The sequence below is a fragment of the Plectropomus leopardus genome, chromosome 18 (genome assembly GCF_026936395.1).
Source record: "Plectropomus leopardus strain MGB_pleo_1.0 chromosome 18, ASM2693639v1, whole genome shotgun sequence".
In the NCBI taxonomy this organism is placed as follows: domain Eukaryota; kingdom Metazoa; phylum Chordata; class Actinopteri; order Perciformes; family Serranidae; genus Plectropomus; species Plectropomus leopardus.
In genome coordinates this window covers 28,528,556-28,556,539 of record NC_142193.1, presented here as the reverse complement: position 1 = coordinate 28,556,539, position 27,984 = coordinate 28,528,556, and the positions used below count along the sequence as shown (strand labels likewise).

The 27,984-nt window shown below is 37.3% G+C and overlaps 3 protein-coding genes across 6 annotated transcripts in view; 1 reads left to right on the top strand and 2 right to left on the bottom strand.

Annotated features, from left to right (window-relative positions):
* The window catches only part of LOC121956085 (RNA binding protein fox-1 homolog 2-like), an 84,217-nt gene extending 77,501 nt beyond the window's left edge, over positions 1 to 6,716 (bottom strand). The window contains exon 1 of one of the 3 annotated variants that reach the window (XR_015774813.1): positions 6,699 to 6,716. The gene's annotated coding sequence lies outside the window, so the exon portion shown is untranslated. The remainder of the gene's footprint in view (positions 1 to 6,698) is intronic. The other 2 variants (XM_042504177.2, XM_042504176.2) reach the window with 2 other exon arrangements.
* cd9r (CD9 molecule related) lies at positions 729 to 13,612 on the top strand. Of its 2 annotated transcripts, none has more exons than XM_042504352.2 (9): positions 729 to 857; positions 1,107 to 1,209; positions 2,118 to 2,223; positions 2,333 to 2,430; positions 6,717 to 6,791; positions 6,894 to 6,998; positions 7,798 to 7,875; positions 8,079 to 8,162; positions 11,175 to 13,612. In XM_042504352.2, the coding sequence occupies exons 2-9, from the start codon at positions 1,144 to 1,146 to the stop codon at positions 11,262 to 11,264; spliced, it is 702 nt and encodes a 233-aa protein (XP_042360286.2). In that variant the 5' UTR covers positions 729 to 857; positions 1,107 to 1,143; the 3' UTR covers positions 11,265 to 13,612. The 2 variants fall into 2 exon arrangements, with proteins under 2 accessions (XP_042360286.2, XP_042360285.2); XM_042504351.2 differs by having other exon boundaries at positions 9,261 to 13,612.
* Positions 13,436 to 27,183, bottom strand: LOC121964482 (uncharacterized). Its single transcript, XM_088069104.1, has 14 exons — positions 26,666 to 27,183; positions 25,448 to 25,603; positions 25,149 to 25,267; positions 23,931 to 24,093; positions 23,691 to 23,809; positions 21,350 to 23,009; positions 20,795 to 20,908; positions 19,215 to 19,390; positions 18,922 to 19,016; positions 18,160 to 18,281; positions 16,844 to 17,024; positions 15,235 to 15,388; positions 14,951 to 15,020; positions 13,436 to 13,701 (listed from the first exon to the last, which is right to left on the bottom strand). The coding sequence occupies exons 1-14, from the start codon at positions 27,123 to 27,125 to the stop codon at positions 13,682 to 13,684; spliced, it is 3,609 nt and encodes a 1,202-aa protein (XP_087925230.1). The 5' UTR covers positions 27,126 to 27,183; the 3' UTR covers positions 13,436 to 13,681.
* Between the last annotated feature and the right edge of the window lie 801 nt (positions 27,184 to 27,984).

The window sequence follows — 27,984 nt, the reverse complement described above, 5'->3', positions numbered from 1 at the left end:
TAGTTACTTTCTCTACTCCTAAATTAACATTTAGAGGGGTTTGTTTGTTTGTGTTTGACTGATTTTTCTTAACTTTTATATGTCATTTTCAAGTTGGGGGGTGTTATTATAAGCCACTGGCTTCTTAACCTCTTTTATTTTTTTTAAAATTTTTTATAATTTATTTATTCATTTTTTATTTTGTTTTTATTCAGCTGGATTTTATGCAGTTGAGTGCAAATAAACTATTTATATTTACAGCATGCTACATATAAGTGAAAGGTGTAAATGTATACCGATTTTTATATCATTTTCGTATTTTTATTTATTTGTATCTCATCTATTTTTTAAATTTTTTTTCTGTAATTTTATGTCATTTTTCAGCAATCACTTTTCTTTTTTTTTTGTACTTGTTTTTGTCTTGCTCCTTACTGCTGAGCTGCTGTAGCCTGTGAATATCACTGATCTGGGATTAACAAAGTCTTATTTTACAACGTAGGATTGTGTTTGGCCTTGCATTTGTCTTTTTAATCACTGTGATTTTTGTTTCGCATCAAATCAGGTTAAAAAAAATTTTCTTGTCATTCATGACATAAATAACTATAAGCCTATTAACCTATTCAGTTGCTCTTGTTTCCTTAAGTTTCATTTTGTCTGTTCTTGTGGCCCCTCCCCTCTGTGCGACACCATCTGCTCATTGGTTCCACGTGTTGTCAGTCACCCCTCTAAGCCAATGAAATGAAAGAGCGAGTTCAGAGAGGCGGGGCTTCACGTATGTTGAGGCTCTGATAAGAGCACGCAGTAACACTGTGACCTGTGGATGTTTTCTGACCGTTAACTTCGCGAGGACAGACCGCGAGATCACCTAACAAATTCAGGTATTTCTTTTATTTGCAACTGACGTCGTGTTTATAACGGCTATCTCGTTACTTTATTTTTTTTTAAATTTATTTTAAAGATTTAGCGTCGTTAAGATGTCTAATACGTATTAACAACTGTTTAATACGACGTATACATGCTTAGTAAAACCCGAGGAGGTTGTAATATGCGTGTATTTTGTTGTATCGCGTGGCACGAACAGAGCTGCGGAAGTGATGATGTCATTCATGTTTTTGGCACCTTTACAGACTCGAGTCCACGCAAACAAACTCCCCGCAGGTCATCATGGCACTGGACGGATGTGGCGTGTTTTGCAAATACATCCTCTTTATCTTCAACCTCATCTTTGCGGTAAGTGTCAAATAACAGAAAAATAAAAAATAATAATAATAAAAACGTGTTTTCCCTTCCATAGGGACTGTTATTTAATCTTTAATCATTCAGAGGAAGGTGGTGGCTGGAGGGTGACTTAGGATTTTTTTAAAATTTATTTTAATTAATTTTAATACATTTTATTTAATTTATTTTAATTAATTTGACATGAGTGACTTGGTGTGGGTAGGCGCTTGGCCCCTACCACCACCGTAGATTAGTTTTCAGGTTTTAAAAACGTATTTTTGATGTTTGAAAGTCAACCCTTAGAAACGGAAATAATTTGGTCTTAGTTCTGTCAAAAACATGGGAAAAAGCTAATGAGCAATGCCTAAAAAATTGGCAAGAAATTAGTAAAAAGTGGGGAAAAAAACCTATTAATAATTTTTTTAAAAGTTAGTTTGAACGAAAGTTAATTATAAGCCGAACTTCAACGAGACATAGAATAGAGTCAGGTTGTTTTGCAAGTTCAGTCTGCCTCTTTTTGGTTTCGTTTCTGCTGAGCATGAACTCTGGCAGCCGCCCAAAAGCATGAAAGGAAACCAAAGTAAATACAACATTTATTCATTCACGTCCTATTTAACCTGCTCTTTTCGTGCTTTCCATGCTGTCTTCTAGCATTGCGTTTCTGTTTATTTTGCCTGTTTGACATGTTTATTCAGCTGTCCCTCAGTTTGTCTCATTCTACACTTAATTCCCTCAAAGATTATTTTTGTGTTTCCTGTCAGTTCACCTGCACAACATAGATTAAACAGTCCTCCTCAGCTGTCCCCTAAAAATATCACATTTGACACAACCACAGTATGGGAGAAGTGAAATAATGTCAGATTTGTCAGGATTGTCTGTGGTGAGCTGTGGGTTTATATTTCCTTTCTGTGGTTTTGCAGGTGGTTGGGTTCGTCTTTCTGGGTCTCGGCCTGTGGCTGAGGTGCAGCGACAGCACCAGACCCATATTCGAAGTAGAGGCTCTCAACTCAAGTGCATTTGTTATGAGTCAGTATGCATGCTATGAAAACATTTTAGTCATTTCTTCAAAATAATTGCATGAAGATATTTTGCGCCTGATAAACATTAAATCACAGATCTGTGCCTCTGTCATCAGTTGTGACAATACTGATCGCTCTGGGCTCGGTGATGCTGATCGTGGTGGTGTTTGGAGACTACGGCGCCTGCAACGAGAAGAGATGCTCTCTGCAAGTGGTAAGACGTCTGCACACACTAACTTCCTGTTGCGTGATTGCAGCAGCCTGCCTTACATAATCGAAACTCATTTTTTTGATTAGCAGCATTGAAGAGCAGCAACATTGAATTTCATACATTATTATTCTTTGTGCATTGTCAAATACTCACACTCAAACCGCTCCACACACAAAATGCACTTTTCAAAATAAGGCTATAAAAATACAGTATTTACATTAGGATATTCTACTTTCATTGAGTAATTGTTTTTATCCAACACCAATCCTAATCATAAATATCAAATCATTTTCAGAATTTTATCCCTTTAAATACCAGATTTTTGTTGTGATGCCACAATGTTTAAGCAGAGAAAAAACACAAAAAATTGTATGAACACAGCCAGAATTATCAAAAAAGTGAAGAATGAAAAGCACTTATAATGCACCAAACAGCCCCTAAGGGTTCAAAATAAACATATGGTACAGTGCCACAGTGCTCTCTTAGTTCTGCAGTCACAGAATTAATGTAAAGGCAACAAAGCCGAGGCTTTCATTTAATTTTTTCTGCCTGCAAAGTCTGGTGCGGTTTCAAAGAGGCCTGAAAAAGTTTCTCTGCATGAGACAAACAACTGAAGTTTCTTTCACCAGCATCCAGAGAATTTAATCACACAGTAAAAAAGATCATCAACAGACTGGTGAAAGCTACAGTTGTTGCTTTTATAGAAGTATGTTTTTGTCGATGAAACTATGAAAGTAAACAATTCACTCCTCGTGAACTGCGGTCAAACTGTGCAGCGCAGATCAAATATGAATAAAGACTCTGTCTGCCCGTTTCTCCTCTTAGACGTTTTCAGAAACACATTTTGGTGTACTGTTATGCTGTTAAATGAGAACATTTGTGACCCGGCCGCCATGTTGAGAACAGCCGAGTCAACACAAAGCACCACCCATCAGCCAGAGCAAACTTTATCATTTCACAGCTAAAAAGTACATTAAAATATGTTTCTGAAAGCATCTGAGGAGAGAATCAGGCAAGCAGTGACTGACAGCTGCATTACGGACTCCTCGGGTCTGATCGGTGGTTGTTGTTCATGTGCAGAGTTTTGCGAAGGCCATTGGAAGCACAACGAGGAGGCAGAGGAAAACGATTATCCAGGCCTTTGTGCCAGTGATAGCCATGGCGAGAGGCATATTTCGGTTTGTCCGTTTCTTGTGAACTAAACATCTCAAGAGAATCTTCAATTTCTTTTCAATTGTTTTTTGAATTTCTTCAAATTCAGTCAATCATCAATACGTAAAAGTTACCAACTGTAGCTAAAAACGCTAAAAACTCACAGTTTTAGCAGTTATATTCAGCCGTGACATTTCGGTGCTAATCAGAGGAGGTAAACTGGGTAAGTTGAGCCGTCTGTCGGAGTTTCAAAGCAGCTCAAAAGACTGAAACATGAAACCTGACCGAAAGCAGAACAAACCACCTCCACCTGAACCGATCTGTCTATTTTTGTCTTTAAAATCAAGAACCAGGAAAAACAAAAGGTCACTAGACTACTAGTCCAAGTGCAAGTGAGCATCTCAAAGGATCAGCACGTACACCGTTAATAACTGAGGTGGGGCTCTTTGAGGAGTCGGGTGAATTGTTTTCTTCCCGAGACAGAAGCTTATCCTTCATTCAAGGCCAAGTGTTAACAGTTATCTTTCAGATAAGAGAGCCGCAAACCTGAACTCACATTTCTGTTGTTTCCTGTTATTTTTGAGTTCTTTGTCGCTCCTGTAATTGTGCTGAAATCACTTGTTTGCTTATGTAATACAGACTTAAAATAAGTCACTCCTTACGGTTCAGTGCCTATGCTCGTTAGGTCAGTGGTTCCCAACTGGTGGGTCACAGTCCAGAAGTGGGTCGCACATCCACTTTGAATGGACTGTCGAGACCATTTTAAGTTTGTGAAATACTGGCTGACTGGGTTTCTTTTGAAGCTATAAGTTTTTATTTTTTCCATTGAGCCTCCCTGAGTGACTCTGGGGAAATGTATTAAGTGTTTCTGCCTCATGATGTGTTCAATGACCGACGGAAATCGGAAAATCCGATGACAATTTCTGTTTTTAAAGTTTCTGGCTGTCATAAATGGTGTCATTTTGGCAGTTATTATTTCTGTGGTTTGGAAGGCATGTTTTCTTTAAAAATTGCCCAATTTTAAAACAAAAGTAAATAACTGTCAAATTCAAAAGGAAAGTGGGAAAATTTTAAAAATCACCACAATGTTTTTGAAGAAAAAAAATGCTAAAAATGTTTAGAGTAAAGAAAAAGCAAAAAGGGTTTTAAAAGTACAAAAAAGCTAAAAAAAAATAAATAAATAAATAAACAAATAAATTTTAAAAATCAAACAATAAAAAACTGTAGGAAAAGAAATCACCTATTTTTTTCTTAAAAGAAAAAAAAGAAAACATGTCTTCCAAACCTGCTGGCCCAAATCGCAGAAATGCCCCTCATTTTAACTACTATTATTTATTTTACTATTTTTTAAGCCTACATTTTATTTCCATTTGGTCAAATCAAATTGAATATGTGGTCATTTCTCTTATGTGCGGACCTTTAACTAATAACAGAGGAGAAATCTGGACTCAGTGGCTGCACAAGTTGGAAACCAGTGCTTTGAATTATATGGAGGAGTTGTAATTCTTCGTGCCGGTTATCTCTTGGAACCACTTTATCTCTCACTTCTGCTTAATTTTTATTTTAGTGCTTCAATATCGTTATCACTTCACCTCCTGAAACCTGCAGACTAATTTTTTTGTAACCACAAAGAATCGAAACTGTCAGTTTTATGTTGAGAAACCCTCGCAGCACAGCGGCAGGAAACTAAAGGATGCGAGGGAGGACCCGGGAATGTAAAAAGATCCGTTATTTACTCATAGCTCTGCCTCTGCTGAGCTCTCTGAATCTTTGGGAATCTGCACTTTTGACCTTTGGCTTCATTTAGGACTTTGTCATCCTGCTCTCCGCAACTAACACGATTAATTATTTTAAAATTCTTTAAATCATACCCCATGACAATGTGGTTACAAGAAACCATGAAGCAGAAAAATCAAACACAGAAATTTGTGTCAGTTATTTTCCTCTAATTTCTAGTTTGATGGTGTTTTCTAGTTTCATCTCATAGCCCGATCTCAGTGTCCTTTTAGGAAAGTCCGATGGCATTCCTAAACTGTTACACTGCACAAAGGCGGCACACTGAGACGGCTTGTGTGCGGTTGGAAGAAAGAAGCCTTGACCCAGTTTAAAACTGATTTGCAACATAGAAATGAAATGCAGCAAAGACACTTGCAGAGCAAAAATCTGTAAAATGTTAGGGAGTGGTGGAACAATGGTTATGTTTATCTGTTCCTGTGTGTTTTATCAGTTTATTAACCTGTAGGGCCTGTTAGGTGCACACTTTTAATTCTTCATTTTCTGATAACTTTGGCTGTGTTCATGAGTATGGCACACATTTTGGTAAGACTGTATTTTTGTTAAAGCTTTGAATTTCCTGCTCAGCTCCTACAGTAAGTCTTAAATACTCTGTGTAAACAAAATTGTTACAATCATATTGCTAAGTGCAAAAAACGTGCCATTGAAACCCATTTAAACTGCAACTTTTGTTGCAAATCACTGACATATCCCAGGCTGTGGGAACAAAAAAAATCTGCTTGGCATGTAGTATTTTAAAAATATTTTTTTGTGTGTTTTTTTTCCTTCAGTAAAAACCTAATGGCATCGTGACAAAAACCTGGCATTTAAAGTGTTGAAATTCTGAAAATTAATAAATATTTGAAATTTATGATTAGGACTTGTGTTGGTTGAAAAAATCAACTCAATAAAAGTAAAAATTTATATTGATGTGTAATATTTTCTATAGCCTGTTATTTAAAAGCACATTTTGCATGCAGAGCGGCAAATCAGTGTTGCTGCTAATCATTAATGTGTCCTAGGCTGTAATTATCAAAAAATAATAATCTACTTTGCATGTAGTATACTGATAATAACTTTTTTTTGTTTCATGTAAAAAAACATAGTGGAATCATGACAAAACCTGGCATTTAGAGGGTTAAAATTCTGAAAATTAATGAATATTTGATATTTATTATTTGGACTTTACACAACATTGGTTAGAAATAAAATAGCTTAATGAAAGTACAAAATAATATTAATGTATAATCATTTTTAAAGCCCATTTTGTGCACAGAGTGATACAAATGTGTGTAATATTAAGGGTTAACTTGTATCTCTAAGATGTTTAAATTGGGTTTACTCACCTCCTCCTCTCCTTTCAGTTCTCGGCCCTTCTGACCATCCTGATATTGGCTGAAGTTGTCGTTGGCGTGCTCGCCTACACCAAAAGGGACGAGGTAAGAGGCTAATGGGAAAGAACAGAAGAAACAAATAAATAAAAAATCAGTTTAAATCCTTTATTTCTAATCATGATAATCTGTTTTAATTTTGATTATTAGGTTGGCTTGAACCTCGCAGAGTTCTACTCTAATATGTACACTCTGTACGTGACCAGCGGAGGAGATCCATTCATTCGAGTCACACTCACATTCATCCACAACACGGTGAGCACAACATTTAATGCATATCAATTTAACTCAAAACTGTTGTTAGTTTTTATGTGATCTGAACTTCATTTTATAGAAACTTGGAAACCTAAAGTGTTTAATTTTAAATTACTAAAAAAATAAATACATATAAAATAAATAATCAAATGAATTTTGTGTGAAAATATATGGGAGTGTCACAAGCTGCAGTTCCCCTAATGGCCACTAGAGGCTGGCTCTAAAAGTGAGTCAATCCCCATAGACCCCCAGTTAAAATTCCCAACTTAACAGCAGAAATAAACATGTTTACAGCCTGGTACAAAAACCGTTTTTGGTCTCTATAGATAATTTCACTATTCATGACAGCTGTACAGGGGTGAATTTGTATATAACTCAACCGTTTAAATTTAATTAAGGCTTAAAGTTACACATATTTAGGGGTGTGGTTGATGTTTTGATGGCTCACTATGAGTAAAACCTATCAAGACCTATCAAAACCTACCAATCTGGAGATTTATAAAGCAGCTGACAGCAGTTAGCAGCTAACTCAAGGCAGAGCAGTGGTTGTAAATGTTCACAAACTAAGAAAACAATGAGATTCGGGAGCTCCTTACCCTCTGAGCAGAGGATGAGATCAGCCGTCATATAACAGGGACGATTAAAGATTGTTATTGCCATGTTATTGTTTATAACTCGCTGCAGATGTTACATCTCACCCATTAATTTTGCTTCCGCAATGCCGGCATGCTGTCTTAAATCACACATTACAGCGGCATGATTGTTAATTTTAAGTGTTTTTAATCTCTCTCCTCTGTAGCTTGACTGCTGTGGAGTGACTGGAATCAAACTGGTGGAGGTGGTTCGGCAGACCTGCCCATCAGGCTTCTTTCAGGCTGTAAGTTGGTGCCAAAAAACAAAACTGTGCAAATGAAATTGGGATTTGTGTCAATTATATTTGAGTAATTATCTGTTTTCACTTAGGAGACTATTACAACAGAGTGTACCTGAGAGTATATGAACTCCTTTACTGTACTGCTGTACTATGTAGACTCTGATTTAGCAACACGAAAGAGTGTCTCCTGTCTCGGTCTTTTTCAGAGTTGTCCCGCGACCATCATCACTTTCTTTGACAGCAAAGCGCAGCTGGTGATGGGCCTGTTTCTTGGAACCGGAGCTCTTTTGGTAAGTAAATGTGATGCATGCTGCGTATTTATATACTTGAATTGGGTTTTGGCGATACCTATATTTTCATATCTTCACATGTTCCTGAAGTTTCACTGGGGTATGCGGTATGTGACGGTATCAGTGTGCGATTTCGCTGCGTTCTGCAGGCTGTGTTGCTATTTTCAGTCTTCTCAATAGAAAACCCCAGTAATGAGTCCTAAAACCTGAAGGTCATGTTACAGAAAAGAAAGTTTGATTTTGAGAATAAAATCATAATTTTGAGAAAAAAGTTGGAATATATATATTTTCTCGTGCCTGTTTTATGGTTTGCCAGCAATATGTTTATTTCCATAAAATAATATCCCATTTCTCGTTAAAAAAAAACAACAACATCATTTTTTATTAATTTTATTTTATTAATATTACTTTTTTCTCGTAAAATTGTGGCTTTATTCTTGTAATATGAGTTTTTTTCTTGGAATATTAAGAGTTTATTCTCATGAAATGACTAGTTTTTTTTCATAAAACTATTCTTTTATTCTCCTTATATTTTTTTTTCATAATATTGCGACTTTATTCTTAAAGTCTCAACATTTTTTTTTTACCATAATGTAGCCCTAAAACTCTGTCATAGGTGTCCAAAATGTGATGTTTTTTTAACAGGTTTTGAGCCTAAAATAAGGTCTGTGGTTAACACAAGCTGGAGAGACTTCAAGATTTTATTAAAGAACAAAAACTCAATCAGTAAATATCCCACTGTTCACTTTAAAGCTTTTATGTGTCTTACAAAAGTGGACAAATTAAAAATCACTCAGTGCTGTTCATCATACGTTTACACAACACAGAACACGCTGTAAAACTTAACACCATTTAATTAGCATCAAGTCCAAACTGACGGATGTGAGGAAAACAAGACTGATATCGGTGAAAAAACAGCAAGATTCAGTGTTTCACTGTTGAAAAACTTTATTTTGTCTTTAACTCCTGTTTAAGTAAAGTTTAAGTCTAATCACCCTGCACCCCCTCTGTCTCCCAATCAACACTCCTCCCCTGTCTTGCTTTTAAAAACCTTTTTTTTCTGCATTCTTTCATATTTCCCATCATCGGTTCCCAAAGATCATAGCTCTGATTTGCAGCTCGACTCTCAGCAAAAAGATCCGTCAGTCCAGCGCATCTGCTCAGTACATCATCCTGACTCAGTCCGCCCCCGTCCTGGCTAACGCTCAACCGTGTCAGCTCGTCTCCACCTCCTACCCGCACCCCGACCAAGACCCGGTCGTCTTCACCCCCCTGTCTGCGGCCAACATCCCTGTGGCTCTGTCTTAGTGCCTTCCTGCCGCGTTTCACTCTCACTTTCATGCTGTGTTGATTTTTTATTCACAACGCTTCGTCATAGAGAATACGCATTTGGTTTTATCATTTTTTTTATCCATTCTCTTCAAGGTGTGGTCACTTCATGGTGTTTTCAGCTCCATTTAAAAGGAAAAATCCACCCTAAAGACTTGAAGCACAATTTTTTATTTGGCAAATTTTGTTTTATTCACACAAATTTTTGGTCAAATTCTAATATGCCAATATTTCCACACACAGCTACAGTGGGCAAAATGTCAGCACAAATATCTTAATTTAAAGAGCAATAATTTCCTTTTAACGTAATTTTTTTTGCACAAATTTTCAATAGTTATGCATCATTGAGCTCAAATGCTCTCTCTTCCATTAGCTGGAAACTGACGGTTCTTATCGATGTCCCAGAGATGTATCCTCCCCAGCAAATCATTTGAATCTCTTATTTTATTTTATTTTTTTATATAAGAAGGAATACTTCAATGCCAAATGACTATTTACATATCAATTACAGTTAGAGATTTTCACACCATGATAACCGTCTCTGAAGAAATTGCGATATCATTGAATTACAAAATTTTTATTATCAGTTATTGAAACAAAAAGCAAAAAGGCAGGTTTTATTACTGTAATTGAAACTGGACACCACTTTTTTTTTAAATGTGTAAAAGTGTGTCTTTTCTAAATGACTAAAATAAAGGTGAGTTTTTCTGTCCTGCTGTATTTTTCTTCCCAACAGCGTAGCTTAGTAAATATACACTGAATTATAACAGTTTTCATACTAACGTGTACTTTGAAACCAGCAAACCACAAAAATACTAAATTTCTTATCGAATTCAACGTGAAACAGGGTAAATAACAAAATATATTGAATTGTCTCCATTTTGTGGATTTGTTCACCGTGCAGGCATGTGAGATTTTATTTTATTTTTTTAAGATTATAACGAAACACTTAGTAATTGATATACAAAATGGTCATTTGGAGGTAAGAAGTATTCCTTTAACCCTTTGAAACCTGGATCGACTTCACTTTTCTTGAGCTGCGTTCAGTCACCTTCACGAGTATCTAAAACCTTTGAATCTTGAGCAGATTGGTCCAATTTCAAATGTAGATTTGGAAAATTATATTTTATTTTTAAAGGGAAAATGTATAAAAACTAAAGTTGTTATTATCAGGATTTTTTTATATATATTATCAGAATTTTACAGAAATGTTATCATTATTCAAGCCCTTTTTTAAGGTCATATCCTCTTTTCTTTTTAACTTTTTTGGTGTTTGTTTGAATTTTTATGTAATTTTCTATTACCTTTTATTTTTTTTACTATTTCTATTTTTTTATTTTAGGCTCTTTTCTTCTTAAGTTGCTCAAGAAATCAACCAATGTGCTCAGGTGTTGAGGATTATTTTGTATATCTACAGATAAAAAAATACCTCCAGGGTTGGATTTTTCCTTTTAATGCATCCCTCATTAACCATTTTTCTATTTTTAACTTTGCACAAGCTTCTCTTTGTGTAGCTGCATGCAAACTGGTAGTGCGGGCTGGTACCTGTCCCACACTGACTCATTCTGTGGCTGTTTGGATCTTAGAGGTGATAATGGCGCAGGGAGCAGTTTGGTCACCGCACAGCTCTTTGTCCCATCCCTGCTCTTTACTTCCCCTCCTCCTTCTGTGTCTGCATGACAGATTATTGCCCTGGTCTGCACCATTATCCTCCTGAAACAGACCAAGAGAAACGAGCAGGAGATCACCGCGTACTACACCACCGTGTACTAACCAGAGGACGCAATCCTCGCCCTTTCCCCGCATCATCAACGAAGACCATCGCTGGAATTCAGGCACAGCCAGCAAAGAAATGTTTACAGATTTTTCTCTGTATGTGAACTACTGATCACACTGGTTTTAAAACTGAACTAGGATTTATTTTCAAAATATCACACTGTGATAATCTGACCTGTTGTGAGCAGAAAGAAAATACCTGCTTTGTTCAGAGCTGTTGATCGATATTTTACGTTTTGTTTTTTAAATAACTGTGCAGTAACTCTTGGTGAAACGGATGTTGCGTATAATTAGCTATTATTCATCGAGCTAGAAACTGTCACGGCGAGCGCGTCCCAGCTCGACAGGCCTCTAAATCACTGTGTGCATGCGATAAGTAATCAGAGGATGAGAACGCATCCGTTAAATACCGTCAGGAGGAGAGAGGAAGACGTTTTTGTTATAATGAAACCTCCACATGTCTGTTACACATAATAAGCAGCGTTTTGTGTGGAAGCGTTAAATACTTACTGAGCCAGCAGCAAATTTCTGTTTGTGTCAGAAATGTTTGTAGAAATGTAAAAGGGATCATTTTCTTTAAAATCCATTTCAAGTACTTCAAGTGTTAGGTTAGGTCAAATGAGAGTGGGCATTAAAGGGATAGTTCACGTTTTTTGAAGTGGGGTACGTAAGCATATACGGTAAATTACCAGTAGTATTAATGCACGATATTGGATTTTTATATATTTTCTGCCTCATTTTGACCATTATATGCATATTTGTTTTTCCATCTAAGTGCAGAGATTATCAAGTTTCTCCTACAGTGAAATCACCATGTTACGCCTATTCTTATCATGATGGCTCACTGACGTATAGATATAACAGATATAAAATAAAATGCTTTTCAAAATGTACACAATCATTAGGCAAAACATGAAAATTACTTTAGTTTACATGTTCAAAAAAAGTATTTTTATGTAACAAATGTTAAACAAAACTAAGATCATCCAAGTTAACAGACTTTGAGGAAACTCTACCTAAAACAATCCTAAGAATAGCCAAAACCAGGACTAATGTGACGTATTTCGACTGACATAATTAAAGCTTTTTCCTGCTGACCTGCCATATCCGCAGAAAATTTCATTTCGGGCCGATGCCAATATTTCATTTTTAAGTCGTTATCCGCACATACCAATGACATGCCAATAATATCGTGCATATAGTATCGTGCAACCAGTAGACGTCATCTGCTCGGCCTAATTTTGGAGATGCAATCTACTGCTGTGGAGGGGTCAGCAACAAAACATATCTTAGCCACTTAAGAAAGTCTCACTTAAAACAAATCAGTATCAGTTACAGCATACACTATTGAGAGTATTTTTACTGCTTTACCTTAAAGTCAGACATTGATTTCCAACTGGAAAATGACGTCATTAACATCACTCTCTGAACAGCCAGACTCCATTGAGAAAACCATCAATTTAGCGTCATTAAACACAGGAGCTGCTGGTCTACTGCTGTTTTAATCAGTTATTTTGTCTGCGTTATTGTGTGACTTTGGTCTATCTGAACTAAACCTTTTAAATGTCAAAGTCACACAATAACACAAAACATACAAACTGATTGAGGCGGCAGTGGACCTGCAGCTCCCGTGTTGAGCGACGTAAAATTACTGTTTTTGTCAATGGAGTCTGGCTTTTCTGATGGGTAATTAAAAGCAGTTTACGGCTTCCCCGTCTGATGAGGCTGTCTGACGCAAAGATAAAGCAGCAAAAATATCAAAAACATAGCATATACTTCAACTGATAGATTCAGGGTTTTTTTTTTTCGATGGCTAAAATATATTTTGTTGCTTTGACCCACAGCAGTACAATGCTTAGCTTCTTTGTCGGACTTCAGCCTTATTCTGTAGAGGTTAATGTTTGGTACATAAATAATTTATCTTTTGTCCTAGTTTTACAAAAATCACATTCCATTTTATTTCTCCTGTTCATGGTTTTGAGTTCAGGGTGTGACAAATATTCTGCAGGTACTGCTCGCGGCCGTTAAAACTGACTGTATAAACGCTGCAACATGGCATATTTACGAGCTGTGACGCATTAGGTGCTGTCGTTCTGTAAATGCTGGTTTGATAAAAAGGGAAACACCTTGCCATTAACCGTCATTGCGGTTCAACTTTCTCATTCCCCTCGTTTTCACGCCAAAAGCTTGTGACCAAATATATTTAGTGTTTTGTTTAGACAGATTTGCTTGTTTTTCTTTGTCTGTACACTGTTGTACTAACTGTTGCATTGCACTATATTGTTTTTAAGTTCACTCACGTTTTTAAATAAATATTTCAAAGAGGGTTTTTCCCCTACATCACAGACGTGTGTACTTCTTATTTACATAAAACAAAACAAAGCACAGTGGTGTAAACGTGTTTATTTCATTGCTCACACGTCACTGTTTGGACCTGTGAGGGGAAAGAGAAGTTAAAGTTGGGATGTATCGAGTCCCACATTTTACCCAAATGATCCTGCTGTAGCCTTTTTTGTGTTGCATTTGGGACTTTTTTTTTTGCTTTTAGCTGATTTCAAAGCTCTTTGAAATTATGCAATGCAAAGTGAACTTTAATTCTATAATTGGGCAACAGGAAATTGTGAAGCCGCATTATATTTAGTGCATTCAAAGGAATCTGTCTACGCAGCAACTGTGTTGTAACTGACTGAATCACACATTCATTTTTGATGGTAGCAATTTTTAGGGACAATTATTTTACTGTTGAATTAGACCTTTAAAGTCTGGAACTGACAAATCTTCAAATTAAAATTAAGATATTTCTAATGAATACATAACTTTGTTGGCTTTCTGATAAACTGGACAACTCCTGAAATATTTTCTGTACAGGGTTCCTGCACATTTTACATTTTCCAAACTCAAATTTCCCAACTTTCTCAGTAATTTTCAGACCATATGTGGCATCTGAGCACAAACATCTAGCTGTTTATTTTGCAGATAAATGGTTTTAAACAACTCTGTTTACGTGTGTGTTGCTATTCTGAGCACCAGTATTTTCATTCGCATACATAAACTATGCAACTATGCAAAACATGCAGGTCGAAAAATTGATGCAAAAACTTAATCTTATGAAAGTAATGTTACAATGGCATTCGGTTAAGAGAACATTATGACTTGTCTGGGGCTAAAACCTTAAAGTTTAGGACTTGGGACTTGTCAGTCTTGACATCACTGCACAGCTCACACACGTTTAGATCAGATAAATATTTTGTTATTTGCGATGCCATGTACGGTTTATATATGCAATTGTAAGATACTGCCAGAGGTTCTTTTAAACTAATGTCTGGATTTGGTTCAGTTACAAAGACGCTTGTTGGGGCCGTTTTGCAGACTGTGACGTAAAGGGGAAGAGCAGCTCTGCGTGGGAGTGTGTGTTCAGTTGCTTCTTGCTTTGCTTTTGATGACCTCAGTCTCGCCCTGACCTGCACTCTCTCACACAGTAGTAAATAAACATTTAATCTGGGCTGGCTGCCTGCTCCAAAACACTGCGTATGATCGATTTTTAGAAACTCTGACTTTTATACTGAAGAACAGAGTAAAAAATCCCAAATATTTTTCCATAATCTCTTTTTTTTCTAAACATATTCAGACCTGTCTCCACACTGCGTAGGAACACTGTATGTTTTTCAGTGTGTTGAACTTACTGTTGATGCAGCCGACCGTGCAGTCGCCATCTGCAGCAGAGCACACTTCTGTCAAACACAGGAAGTAGATCTGAGGGGAGATAAAAAAACAAACCCAACAAAAAAAAAACAAGAAAACATTAAAATGGTTTTATTTAACATTATTACAGAAATCTTAGCCTACATGTAGCCACCGTTATGTACGTTTTACAGAAACCCAACACTGAAACTGGAAAGAAATTAATGATCCCAAACACGACAATCGTTTTTTAATTGCATGAACATGTTTGTCAGGTGGGAGGTACCTCTGGGTCCTCCAGGTGAGACTGTCCTCCTTCAGCCATGTAGGATGGACTTTCTGAGGGCAGAGACAGGAAGCCAGAGATTACGATCCTCCGGATGTGGTGGGGGTCGGAGAGTGGAGAGGGAAGCAGCTGTGAATCACTCCGGCTGGGACAGCTGACCAACACACAGCAAGAAAATCAGTTAACCAAAAATCTCTACGGAGGGAACAAAAACAGGCAAAAAGAGGAATTAGCGACTTGTGGATTTACAGCTGCAGGATAACTTATTCCCAATAACACAAAAGCACTGACATTTAATTTAACAGGTGAAAATTTAAGATTGTCTTTAAGAGAGGATCGAGAGGCCACAATAAGATATTTAAATGAAAGCATATTTTAAATGAAAGGAGCACAGACGTGTAACTTCAATGGTGATCTGTCAGTAAGATTAGACTCCTGTCCAAAAGACTACTGATGTCTACAACACACTTTTATGAAACTCAAGCAGCATGGTTCACGTTTTTGAAATATTTTGTCACATTTACAGCAATACCTAAATGAGGTTGTGTTCACCGCGTTCACAACAAGAGTCCATCTGAAAATTTCAGTGAGCTACAAATTCACGACTTCAATTGTTGTAAACAAGTGCTCACAAATTCTATTCAAAACCAGCAAATTATTCCCTGTGTTACATTAAATTTGAGAAGACGAATTTGTTTTTCTTTCATGCCTGCACAGTGAACAAAGTATCCAAAAAAAAAGAGAAAATTCTTAATGAATTGACGTAACTGTGGGTCTTATTTAACAACAGCAAATCTATATTAAGATGTTAACGGTTAGTTTGTGTTATTATGTGACTTTGGTGAATCAAACTAACAATTTAATCACTTAAATTTCACTTGTCCGATTAACGAGTAATTACCAGTTGATTGATTGTGAACTTTTATCATTCCCAGTAAAAATGCATGAGTTTGGAAAGCGTAAATAAGAATTGGACTGTGTCAGAAATAGACTTAGTTACTGTGACGTCACCCAGTGGTTTTCGGACTTCTGTTTGAAGTCCTGAGTTTAGCATTTTGGCCATCGCCATTGTATGTTTTTGGAGCACGAAGTGACCGTATTTGGAGGAGAGGGAGGAGCGAGGGGTGGATCTGACTCGGACCATAGCAGTGCCATGCAGACACTCAAGCTGCCTCGCCCTTAAATATACATAACTTTAAGCCTTAATAAATTGTAAACAGGTGAGTTTTATGGAAACCAAAAAATAAATATACTGAAATGGCCTGTTGACTCCTGCGGCTGCATGTGAGACTCAAACAGTTACATAATACAACAGACTGTATGAATAAAGACAAGCTCTTATCATCAGGGGGAAAGTGAAGCGATTGTAGTACAATAACACATTTATTTAACACCGCAGAGGGTTGTGAAGGCATAAGACGCTTCATATTTAAGCAGCCAAAGGGGAGAAATTAATTGGCTGTTTTCAAAATTCCTGAGCTTTGTGGCTTTAAAGCAACATTCAAGGGGAATCAGCACAGAAAAACTTCTACAATTAAGAGGCATTTTTGCTCTTTGAATACATCATCACACAAAAACAAACAATTCACTTTATCTCTGTGTAACATACCCGTCATAAACCAGCATCCAGCTGGTGTACGGAGCTGCAGCGTAAGCCAGGCAGGAGTGAACCAGCAGCACCAGTCTGGGCTCAGGGGGATCCAGCAGGCTCAGCTCCACGAAAACTGGCTTCCCTCGCAGGAGGCTGAGAGGCAGGTGAGCCTCGGGGTGGAAGCTGGTGAAGGACTCATCTATGAGGACAAAAAATATTGGTTTAAACTAGATTTAATTAAACTAGATATATCGCCCTGGGGTTGCACGCCTCCGCACACCAGTCAAGTTGCACCTATAGTTTACATCCACGTCTGTAAAGACGCTTCACACAGAATCTCAAATCACGCACAATTTCAAACTGGTTCTTGAATCCAAGTGAGCGTTTGTGCTGAAACTCGATCCAGGTCATCTTCAGATATTCACGAAAATGAGACGGATGCAGGCAACCGTGATCTTGACCCTTGAACACCAAAGAAATGTCCTCAAGGTGTTCTTAAGACATTGCTTTCACAAAAATGAGACGAATGCAAGGTCACTGTGACCTTTGACCATCAAAATCTAATCAGCTCATCCTTGAGTCCGCTGGAATGTTTGTGCCAAATTTGAAGAAATGCCCTCAAAGTGTTTGAGATAGTCACAAAAATGAGAAAGATGAGGTCACAGTGACCTTGACCTTTGACCTATGATCACCAAAACCTAATCACTTTATTCTTGAGTCCAGGTGACAGTTTGTGCCAAATTTGAGGAAACGCTCTCAAGGCCATCTTCAGATACTTCATTCACAAAAATGACACGAATGTAAGGCCACTGTTTTAATCTAATCCTTGATTCTACTCGACTGTTTGTGTCAAATTTGACGAAATTCCCTCACGGTTTTCTTGAGAAATTGCATTCTTAATAATGGGTTGGACGTATGGACGGATGGACAGGCGTATTTTTATGGATGGATGGACAACACAAAAACATTATGGCTGTGGTTTAATAGTTATTTTTGCCTCGGAAGGTTCTTAAATGAGTGAGATGACCTGGAAGTATCTGAGCGGCTGCCGTTATAAGAGCTGTTTTTATTTATTTTTATATATATATATATATATATATATATATATATATATATATATATATATATATATATATATATATATATATATATATATATATATATATTATATACTAATCAAATCTTTGCCCTGAATGTAGGCTATATGTATTTCAAAAAAACGTTTGGTATTGCTTCCTATATGCTCATTTTGTTACGATGTTTTATTGTGTTTTGTGTTAACTTTCTACTGTCTTCTATAATAGAGCTCTAGAAAAATAAAAAATAATAATTACCTGTGGCGACTCTCAGCTGCACGGTGACGGTGGCTGGTGGAGACTGAGGCGGAGGCCGATCCATCACGTGGAGCCTCACTTCACCTGGAGAACCCGGAGAGGAACTGCACTCCACCATCAACCTGCGGATCAACACAGGAAACAAACAGCAGAGTGGAGGAAGTGTGTGTCAACATCTCAAACTAATCTGAGCATCCTGTGACACATGAAATTATATTTGTTAAAGTTGTTAAAATCATCTGTTATAGCGCTCTTCAGCTGTGTGATGAGCTTGATCCAAAGTGATGTGATGTGGTTCTTGGACCCCAAAAAAACAAAAAAAAACAAAACCTAAAAAACCCACTATTTTCGAGAGCAGTGACTTTATTCTCAGAAAAAAGAAATTTTGCAAAAATTTGTGACTTCATAAACTCAGAATATCCGACTTTTTATTTTTTAAATGTATTTATTTATTTTAGTTTTAGTTTTGACTAAAAAAACTGTGACTTTATGAACTATGAGAACATTTGATTTTTTTTTTTTTTACGGCAAATTTGAGACATTCTCGGAAATTGTGAGGTTTTTTTTTATCTATAGTGACACTAATACACTTATTCACACTTATCACATATTCATTTTGTCAAAAAAAAAACAAAAAAAAAACGGCTTGTGATAACAGCAGAAATCAGCATGTTAGCCAATTAATTTAAAGGCAACATTGGCCGTTATTGATGACATGCAGTTGTTATCCTGCATCCCTAAATATTCTGAAAGTTTTCATACCTGACCGGGGAGCCCTCCTGCAGAGAGCTGTGGTCTTGTCGAGGCGAGCGGACGCCGGCAACTTCCAACAGATGAACCACAGTCTGACCAAACACCTGATGAGGAAACAAATGACGTAAAAACGATTTACGTCTTTTCTTAAACCAACAGTGTGATGCACATCAGTCAGATTCAGCCGTCGTGAAAATCACTGAATTCAGCAACATGAAATTTGGAAAAACTTCACTGATCTCCACATGGTCTGCCTTTATTTGGTCTCCACACTACTTAGTACACAGAGAAGCACGTCTTACATGTTTGTTTACTCCGCAGCCGTCCAGAGGGACAGCGTAGATGTCGGGGTCAGAGGTCAGCTTCTGCAGCGTGCAGGACACATTACTGTCCTCAGAGGGACGAGTGGGAGGGGCCACTGTGGGCTCCATCAGAGAGTCAGGGACCACAAAGACTAAATGTTGTCCCATCGTACAGTCTGTTGGCACAAACGTGGAGCACAGTTATAGTTATGTCATAATTAATCACATATTTTCATATATATCACACACCACTCTATATTCAGGGATCCTGCACCTTAAGGCGAGGCATATTTAGGACTTTAAGACTTTTTATTTTAACTTGGAATTAAGTTTAAGACCAATTTTCTAATAAACAAAATTGTAGAACTTTATTTTATTTTATTTTTTTTTATTTTGCCCAAATGTTTATCATGACATTTAACATATTTTTTTTGTCCGGTGCAAAAGTTAGATTATCTACATCAAATGATTAAAAAAGAAAACCTTTTTTAGAACACATGGATGACAATGAATTCATTATACAGTATATTATCATAAAAGTTTCTATTTTGTTTTCCAACAGAAGTGGGAAATATAAAAATAATCCCAAAAAGGATAAAATCCTACTTCTCACGTCTGAGCATTTTTAAGACTTTTTAAAGATTAATTTGAGTCAATATAATAACAATCAAGGCCTTATTCTTAGATTAATGAATTCAATGCCTTTTAAGACTTTTAAAAGAACAAGGACAGATCTGTTTATTGAACAAACATGTTTTTATGGTGCCACGATCAGATGATCTCAGGGAATGATAAAAAAAATCAAGCGTGAATCCAGTGTGTGTTTTGATTGGTGTGTGAAAAAGGAGCAGCCCTTATGAGAAGTTGTATCACTATCAGTTAAATGTGGCTTTAATTAATTTACACTTCACCCGGTAAACACTGCAAATTTGTTTTAGACTTTAAAAAGAAAAAAAAATTAGCTTTTTATATTTGCATCTATTGTCTGCATGATGATATTTTAAATGTGGATTTTTATTTTATTATTTTTTTTTATTATTCAGTAATTATATTTTATTATATTTTATTTTATTTTATTTTGTTTTATTTTAATTGCTCTGTAAAACACTTTGAAATGTGTTATCGTATGAAATGTGTTATATAAATAAAGCTGCCCTACTTTGCAAACTGACTCATATATTTGATTAAAGATCTTTTGTAATTCTTATGATTACGCCTCCGAGAAGTTTCATTTTGAGATAAAGAGTACGCCATGAACACACAGAAATCATTCCTGAGCTGTGCTGGTCAAATATTTCTGAACATTTATTTTACTGAGAATATCTCCAATGAGAATCAAAATATCTGTTACAAATCAATTATTTTATCTTGACCACAGGAAAAAAAAAAACAAAAAACAACAAAAACCTTTTATGTCTATACTTAAATATTTAGGATTTTAACCAAACTGTCAGTCTTTGGTTTCAGTGGTTTGGGCGTATGCTTCCAGTCTGAAAGCCAAAACATCAATCATCAGATTTTCTTCATTGACAAAAAGGTCAGGCGTGTGTTGACAGGATCTGTTTTTGGGAGAGACTCACCGTTCACAGGGAACGAGCAGCAGCCCAGAGAGACGCTGCAGTCGGAGTCTGACACGGGGCCAAGGCTGCAGGGCGCGGCAGCAGAGGGAGTGTACGGAGCGGCCTGGAGGTGATCTGAGAGCAGAAAGTAAACACAGAGAGGAGAGCCAGTTATGCTTGAACGCTTCTATTCAGCTGCAGGAGAGATTCATAATTTCAGATTCAGGTGTCTGATTACAGCCACATGCTCATCGACGTTCTGCCCCCCTGTGGTGATCTGGAGTCAAGACTGTAAAAGCTGCTTCTCTATAATAAAACAGTTCATACAGGCATTACAAAATTTAAATCTGAGTACTTTAGCAACAATAATGTCAAACTTTACTGAAATGTGATAAACTTGTACTTAACCTGATGGAAAATGTAATAAAACCCAGTAATGTAGTAACTTAACCAGTAATGTGATAAAGTCAGTGATGCACGATAATGATTATATCAACCGATACCGATAAACCAATCATTTCCAGCTTCGATAAGATACCGATAACCAATGATTTCTTTTTGTTTGTTTTTCATTACCTGAGGGCATGAAAGGCTGAGATGTGGTGAGTAATTTAATTTGTGCATTTCCTGCTTCTTCTTCTCCACCAGGACGCCGTAAAGGATCATATAGACGTTGCTGAGCGACATAATGGGAATTGAGGCTATGAAAGAGGCCATGCAGTGGCTGAGGGATGCTGGGATATCCCGCCTCAGCAGCATGAACCTGTAAATCCATCCCCCCGTAGTCTGAGGGAGATTTTGATGCTCTTTCGGTGCCTGCAGGGTGCAGAGGTTCGTGGTTGTGCGCCGATGCTTGAGGCTGGTAGTAGTGGTGGTAATAATAGTAGAAAGGATGTACGGGGCCGTTGTGAATCTCGTGCATTGATTTTGGGGGTGGAGAAGTGGTTTGATGTTTGGATGCTGTTGGTGAGGGAGATGCTTGAAGCTCCAAAGAAGGTCCATAATAGATGTGATAGTAGTGATAATAAGGGTGGTGGTGGTTTGGGTGAGGAGGCAGGTCAGGGTCGGGCGATGGAGAGGGGAAAGCAGGAAGATCAGGAGGAGAGTGACTGGACGGAGGACGGACAGCAGGAGTCACAGGAGCATTGTTGTCATCCAGCTCTGCCTTTACACCGTCTTCAGATAAAAGTGGCTGTTTGATCAACTCTGGGCTATTTTTCGGAGCATTAATCGCTTCATCCGGCTGATCTATGTCACGATTTAAGTTGTATCTGTCGTAAAGTCGTGCTGAGCGAGGACGCAGTTGAACAAAGGTGCTCGATTTTGTGTTCTGACTGTCAGATAAATTCATTTTTGCAGCCTTGTTGTGATTAAAAGCAGCCAGTCTTTTCACATCGCCCCTCGCAACATGTGGGTAGTAATAGAAGTACGGATACGGATGCTGAGGATGAGGTGGAGCGGCTTTGGGAGGACGTGTTGGAGCGGCGTGAGGATGAGAGGAAGCCTCAGGCTCGGGCTGAAGGAGCCGCTGTGAGTTAAGTCTGCGGAGAGCCTCAGACTGCTGCTGCGCATCGGGAGGTAAAACTGGATATTTATTAGGATTAGTTAGAGACAGTCCTCGAGGAGGCTCTGGATCTTGAGGTGCTCCATGAAGAGGGATTTTAGGGTGATGGTAGTAGTGATAGTACGGATTGAAGGCGTGGCCGGGGGGCTGGAGAGGAGCTTCCACTTGAATGGGAAAGCTTGTGTGTGAGGAGGAATGTGCAGCACCGTGCCGCTCAGAGACACCTGCGACCGGAGTTTCTTGCTTTTGTTGCAGATCTGGATGCACCCGACTCGAGTCCTCGTTATCGTCTGTAGATGACAAAGAAGTGTGGACGCCGAAATGTTTGTAAGACTCCCTTAAAGGAGCCTCGTAGGTAGGAAGAGGCAGAGGACCAAACGTAGGCTCAGGAGTGGAAGATGAGGGAGTCGGGGGTTTAAATGCATCGTTTCCATCCAGATTTGGATACTTGTGGCGATTTGTCGGGTGGGGGTAGTAAGGCGGGGCCAGGTAGAAAGGTGGAGCCCAGGGAAAAGGCTCCAGGGGTTCTGGCATGTGCTCGGCTGGTCCTCTGGTTTCGTGATGAGGGATCGGAGGCTGATGGGTCAGTGGGAGCTCTTCGGGAGGAGACACGGGACAGGACAGTGTGAACGTCCTCTCTCCTATCTGAAGAGGCAGCGTGTGCTTTCCATCCTGAAAAAAGATCAAAGTTTTTATGTGTGAGACCGCACAAAAAAAGACCACAAACATGAAGTTTAGGATAACAAATGTGTGAATTCAGTTTTTCCACCCGCTGTTAGATATATTTAGTTGCAAATATTCTGCAGGGACGTAAACAATATCCGTATTTAGCAGCTGAGTCGAGGAGGGTCCGAGTTCTGACAGTTTATTGGGGAATAAATTTGTCAAATTAGGCTGTTTAGAAAACTGTATTAATTCTTTGAAACATGAGCAAAGTCACAGAAAAAAAGGCATTGAATATCTCAACAAAAAATGACCCAAAACTTAGCAAGAAATTAATAAAACTCGACAAGAAAATTACCTGAAATTAGCACAAGACAGAAAAGTAAAACAACAAAAATAGGAAATGAACTGAAAAAAGTAATAAAATAATAATGATTACATTATTATTACTTCTATTACTAACAATAAACATTTTCTGTAACCTAATTTTAAATATACAATTATTAAAAAATATATAATTTTCTTGATATTTTCCCTATATATGTGATAATTTTCTCTCTTTTTCAGTGTCTCATTCAAAAGTTATTCATTTTACTGTCTTAGGGATTTAAAAAACAAAAAAAAAACCTGCTACATGTTTGGATAAATGTGCTGTGGGGACATAAAACAAAACATTTTCTGGAAATTCACCTTTACTGTGATGCCACATGTCACGAATGGAGCGGCGATGACGATCTCTGCATCGTGTCTGTCCAAAGTGTAGCCACACTGCTCGGCCAACTCCACCAGAGGGGTCCACTCTCCTCTGACTGCAGAGAAAAAGGACAAAAAATACTGTCACATATATATATATTTTTTAATTAGAAAACCACAGAGGAAAAATAAAATAGCGAGTGCGAACAAAATGTAGATTTGGTTTTTTCTGTTTACCATTCACCCTCAGCTCCTCTGTGGTTTGGAGTCCCTGCACTCTGACAGTCATGCCGTACGGGGAGCAGCAGACGGAGGGAGGCCGAGGCTGGAGCTCAGAGGCTGGGCAGGACATCCTCACTGGAGTCCCTCTCCACAGCAGAGGCAACACAAAGCTGCCATCCTGAACATGTTTTCAACAGCGTTTTTCATATATTCCACTACTGTTATCCAAAACATTTCACACCCATCAGAAAACACATGTATATAATTAAAAAAAACAAGAATGTACCGAATCATTGCAGCTGAAATGCATGAGTCATTTTACTCTGGAACTTCTCAGTTAATGTTTGATTTCCAAAAACATTAACCACCGAAATGCCTCTAGATGCAATTAAATAGACAAACAATCAGAGCAATGAAACGTGTGATGTGGTGCTGAGTGCTGCTCAACCGTAAGAAAACCTAAAATTGTTTTAAAGATACATAATCAACACATTGATATTTTTGACAACATGACTTCAAACGTGAGGTTCCACATCAGCTGGAGCATCTGGTTTGTTTCCAAAAATGCCTAAACGGTGCTCCTGTTTCATGCTTGCTGTCATGACCCCGGTGTGAGGGTGAGCAAGCCGAAAATGACGTTAAGATCAATCAATCAATCATAAAGTTAATTTTACTGAAACAATGAGCACCAAAGAAGGCGGTATTATCTGCACAGTAAACAAGAAAGACGCAAAAAGAGATCAGTAAATCTAAGAGATTTTTTAAAAAAATTTACAGTAAACTATTAAGCTTTTTTTCCAGGTCGTTTCATGATATGTTTTTTATTTGTTTAACTTTCTCATTTTCATGTAATTTTCTTGTACTTTTTACAGATTTCTCGCTAACCTCTGGATCATTTCTTCTTTCGATGCTCATTACCTTCTTCCCATGTTTTTAAATAAAATAAAGCCTGTTTGCGGAGGTGTCAAAGGATTAAATAAATAACTTGATTTCATTTCCGTTTTATGTTAAAGGGATTAAAAAGCCTGTCCCAAAATGAGCCTCTTGAGTTTAATGATTTAAGTAAATAACAGCCCGGACTATTAATCAAAGTTGTACAGTAATTTAGAAAACGAAAAATAAACTAACCGGCTTTTATCAGATTTTCCACACCCTGAGCTTGTTTGAAGTCTGCAGAAACACTCTGGTCTTATCACTGATATCTAATCCTCTGAATGCATTATGATCTCATACCTCCTGTATGATATGACAGGCATCGTACTGAGCCATCAGACGGAGGTCTCTCCACGTGGTCTGAACAGAGTAGCCACACTGAGGTGGCAGCTGGGACAGGAGCACGGGGGACTCATTCACTAAAACACAAAAAGACACCAAAACTAGTCTTTAATTTCACTCTTATGACTAAAAACAGATGCATGTTTGAAACTGGAGTTGACACCAGCTGCTTTTAAACTGTGTAGTATATCAAAATAAATAAATAAGCTACTATCTCAGACCTTAGGGTGAATTATTTGTTTCTGGAGGAGTCTCACCTCGGTCCAGCTGCAGCTGCACAGCTCGTCTCCTCCTGACGGTGAGGGTCATGGCGTCGTGTCCACACTCCACCACGGGCTGCAGCCTCAGCCAGCTCTCCTCGGAGCCGCCGAGCCGCTGACCTCCGGTCCTCTCCTGGCCTCCGTCAGCCTGGACTGATGGACAAAACAAAACACCTCAGAGTTCACGACGGAGAATACATTAGTGTCTGTAAAACAGGAAGCAGCATGGGTCTGCCAGTGAATGAAGCTCTGAGTACAACCTTTATTTCAGATTCAGAAAACAACTCCATCATCAGTTTAAGCACAGACGTTTTCTTAACAGCTGATGTCTGAAATCCATTTGGTACCTTTTTATATTTTACTTTGAAAACCATGTATATGAATCTATTTGTTCTGATTTTTTTTTTGTTGCAATTTTAAATGCTAATATATTATTATTATCATTATTTTCAATCATTATCATTATTATTAAATAATGTCATAAAATAAATCAATTAAAAAATAATGACATATTTTTCAATTAATATAAAATCAATAATAACAATAATAATAAATATATAATCGTGAAATTCAGAACTGAAAATTTGTAAGAAAATCAAGAAACTGAATAAAATTTCATACTTTAATTTCAAAGAGGGGCATTCATGTATTTTTTCTATGACAAATTTTATCATAAATCCAGAACCAAAGATTAAAGACTCAGAATTTCAAAAATAATATAAGGCTGCTCAATTTTGATTTGAAAAAAAAGCTGTCAAATTTTTAAAAAAAAAGATTATAAATTGAAAAAAATATATATTTTAATTTCGAAGAGACGAATTTATAAGAAATAAATTAAAATGCATGTTTTTTAAAGTAACATATTTCATTGCTATAAATTCCATGGTGTTTAAATAAATAGATAGATATATAAAAATGTCAAGAGGTGTTGTAAATATCATTTTTTTTCTTATTTCACTGAGGCAAATTCTAAATAAATACATTTAGAGACATGATTTTCAAATTAAAATATGTCAATGTTGTGTACTATGAAAAATGGTGTTTAAGTTTTAATATCTCAATTCAGTGGCTCTTAAAATCCAAATACTAAAGTCTCATATTTGCTTCCACACCACACACCATAGCACTTAATGTTAATGTAATGCACCTTGTTTGTTTGCCAAAAACCGCCAAATAAAGATGAAGAGATGGAGAGCCAAAGTAATGTTATCTTACCTGAAACAGCAGAATCAGACTGATAGCCCACATTAGGATTTTCCTCAAGTTTCCCTTTGATGTAAAACTTTCCTGCGGTGACATGTTGAATTTCCCCTTTGATACAGTCTTTATTTGGAGGATTAAGTGAAGTAAACGTCGGTTCCCGCTCGCTTCTCTTCCGTTTGTTTTGTTTTTTGTCAGATGAAGGAGACGCCATCTTGGATCTGGATGTGGGTTCAGCCTGTGTGTTAGAGTACGGGACGTTTCCCGCTTCTTCCCCGGACCTTGTGAGGAGGTGTAGCCGCTCTCTGTCCTCTCCGTTAGCGGGGGGAGTCCTTAAAACGCTGCTCCTGGCATGGTGAAGGGTCAAATAAGAGTTTAATTTGGAGAAAGTGGGCTCACAGCGGCCCACTGTTAGTAAAGTTATTGTTGTGATGATGTAAATTAGGACACTGAATTGTCTTTGGTTCAAATGCATCGCAAATAATCGATTCTCTCTGCGCACCAAAACACTGGGAGAGACAAAAACACCTGCAGAGCTTTTATAGACTTCCTGCCAGCACACCTGTGTGCTAATTAGCTAATGAGCCAGATGGCACATGCGCAGTAGGCAGGATTAATAGCATGTCTTTATGTTGGTTACAATATTTTTTTTAAACTACATTTTTATAGATTCTCCACATCCTCAAAGACACCTAATTTTTTTTTAAAAGATAAAAAAATAAAATAAAATACTGCAATAATAATAATAATAATAATAATAATAATAATAATAATAATAATAATAATAATAATAATAATAATATATAACGTGACAATAATCAAAATAGATAAAATAAAGAAGAAAAAGACATCTACATCGATACATTACTTAAGCAGGATTTCAAACATGTCTCCAGGTCCGTCTAAATTAAACCTGACTGGCCCCCCAAAATTTTTTTTCCAGTACTCAGATGATGAAAAACTAGAATGGCTGTTTAATTTTGATTTCTTGGCCTAGAAAATAATATTCATTTCACATGTTTCCCAAATACATTGTAAATGTCTTTGAAAGTTATCAATGAACTCTAACTTACTCAATACTGGCCTGATTATGTTTATTATGGATGCTTTTGTCACTTTTCTTTTTAAATGTTGGTCCTGTTTTTTGTTTTTTGAAGTATTCATGAAGTATTAGGAAATAGGTATTAAAAAATTCTCATGTGGCACTCGGCATAGTTTGCTTCTATTCTGAAGGGCATCAACCTTTTGCACTCAAGCAAATAATTTAGGGAAAGATCTCCAGATCTTAAGACATGAGTCCTCTGGTCTTGCCTTGTGTTTTTTATATATATATA

Coding starts and splice junctions, on each gene's coding strand:
- cd9r (XM_042504351.2), top strand. CDS start 1,144: ATGGCACTGGACGGATGTGGCGTGTTTTGCAAATACATCCTCTTTATC. Junction 2,431..6,716: donor AGAGATGCTCTCTGCAAGTG/GTAAGACGTCTG, acceptor CTCTCCTTTCAG/TTCTCGGCCCTTCTGACCAT. Junction 7,876..8,078: donor CATCAGGCTTCTTTCAGGCT/GTAAGTTGGTGC, acceptor GGTCTTTTTCAG/AGTTGTCCCGCGACCATCAT.
- LOC121964482 (XM_088069104.1), bottom strand. CDS start 27,125: ATGCATTTGAACCAAAGACAATTCAGTGTCCTAATTTACATCATCACA. Junction 20,909..21,349: donor TCAGCCTTTCATGCCCTCAG/GTAATGAAAAAC, acceptor TTCTGCTCTCAG/ATCACCTCCAGGCCGCTCCG. Junction 19,391..20,794: donor CTGCTCGTTCCCTGTGAACG/GTGAGTCTCTCC, acceptor TTGTGCCAACAG/ACTGTACGATGGGACAACAT.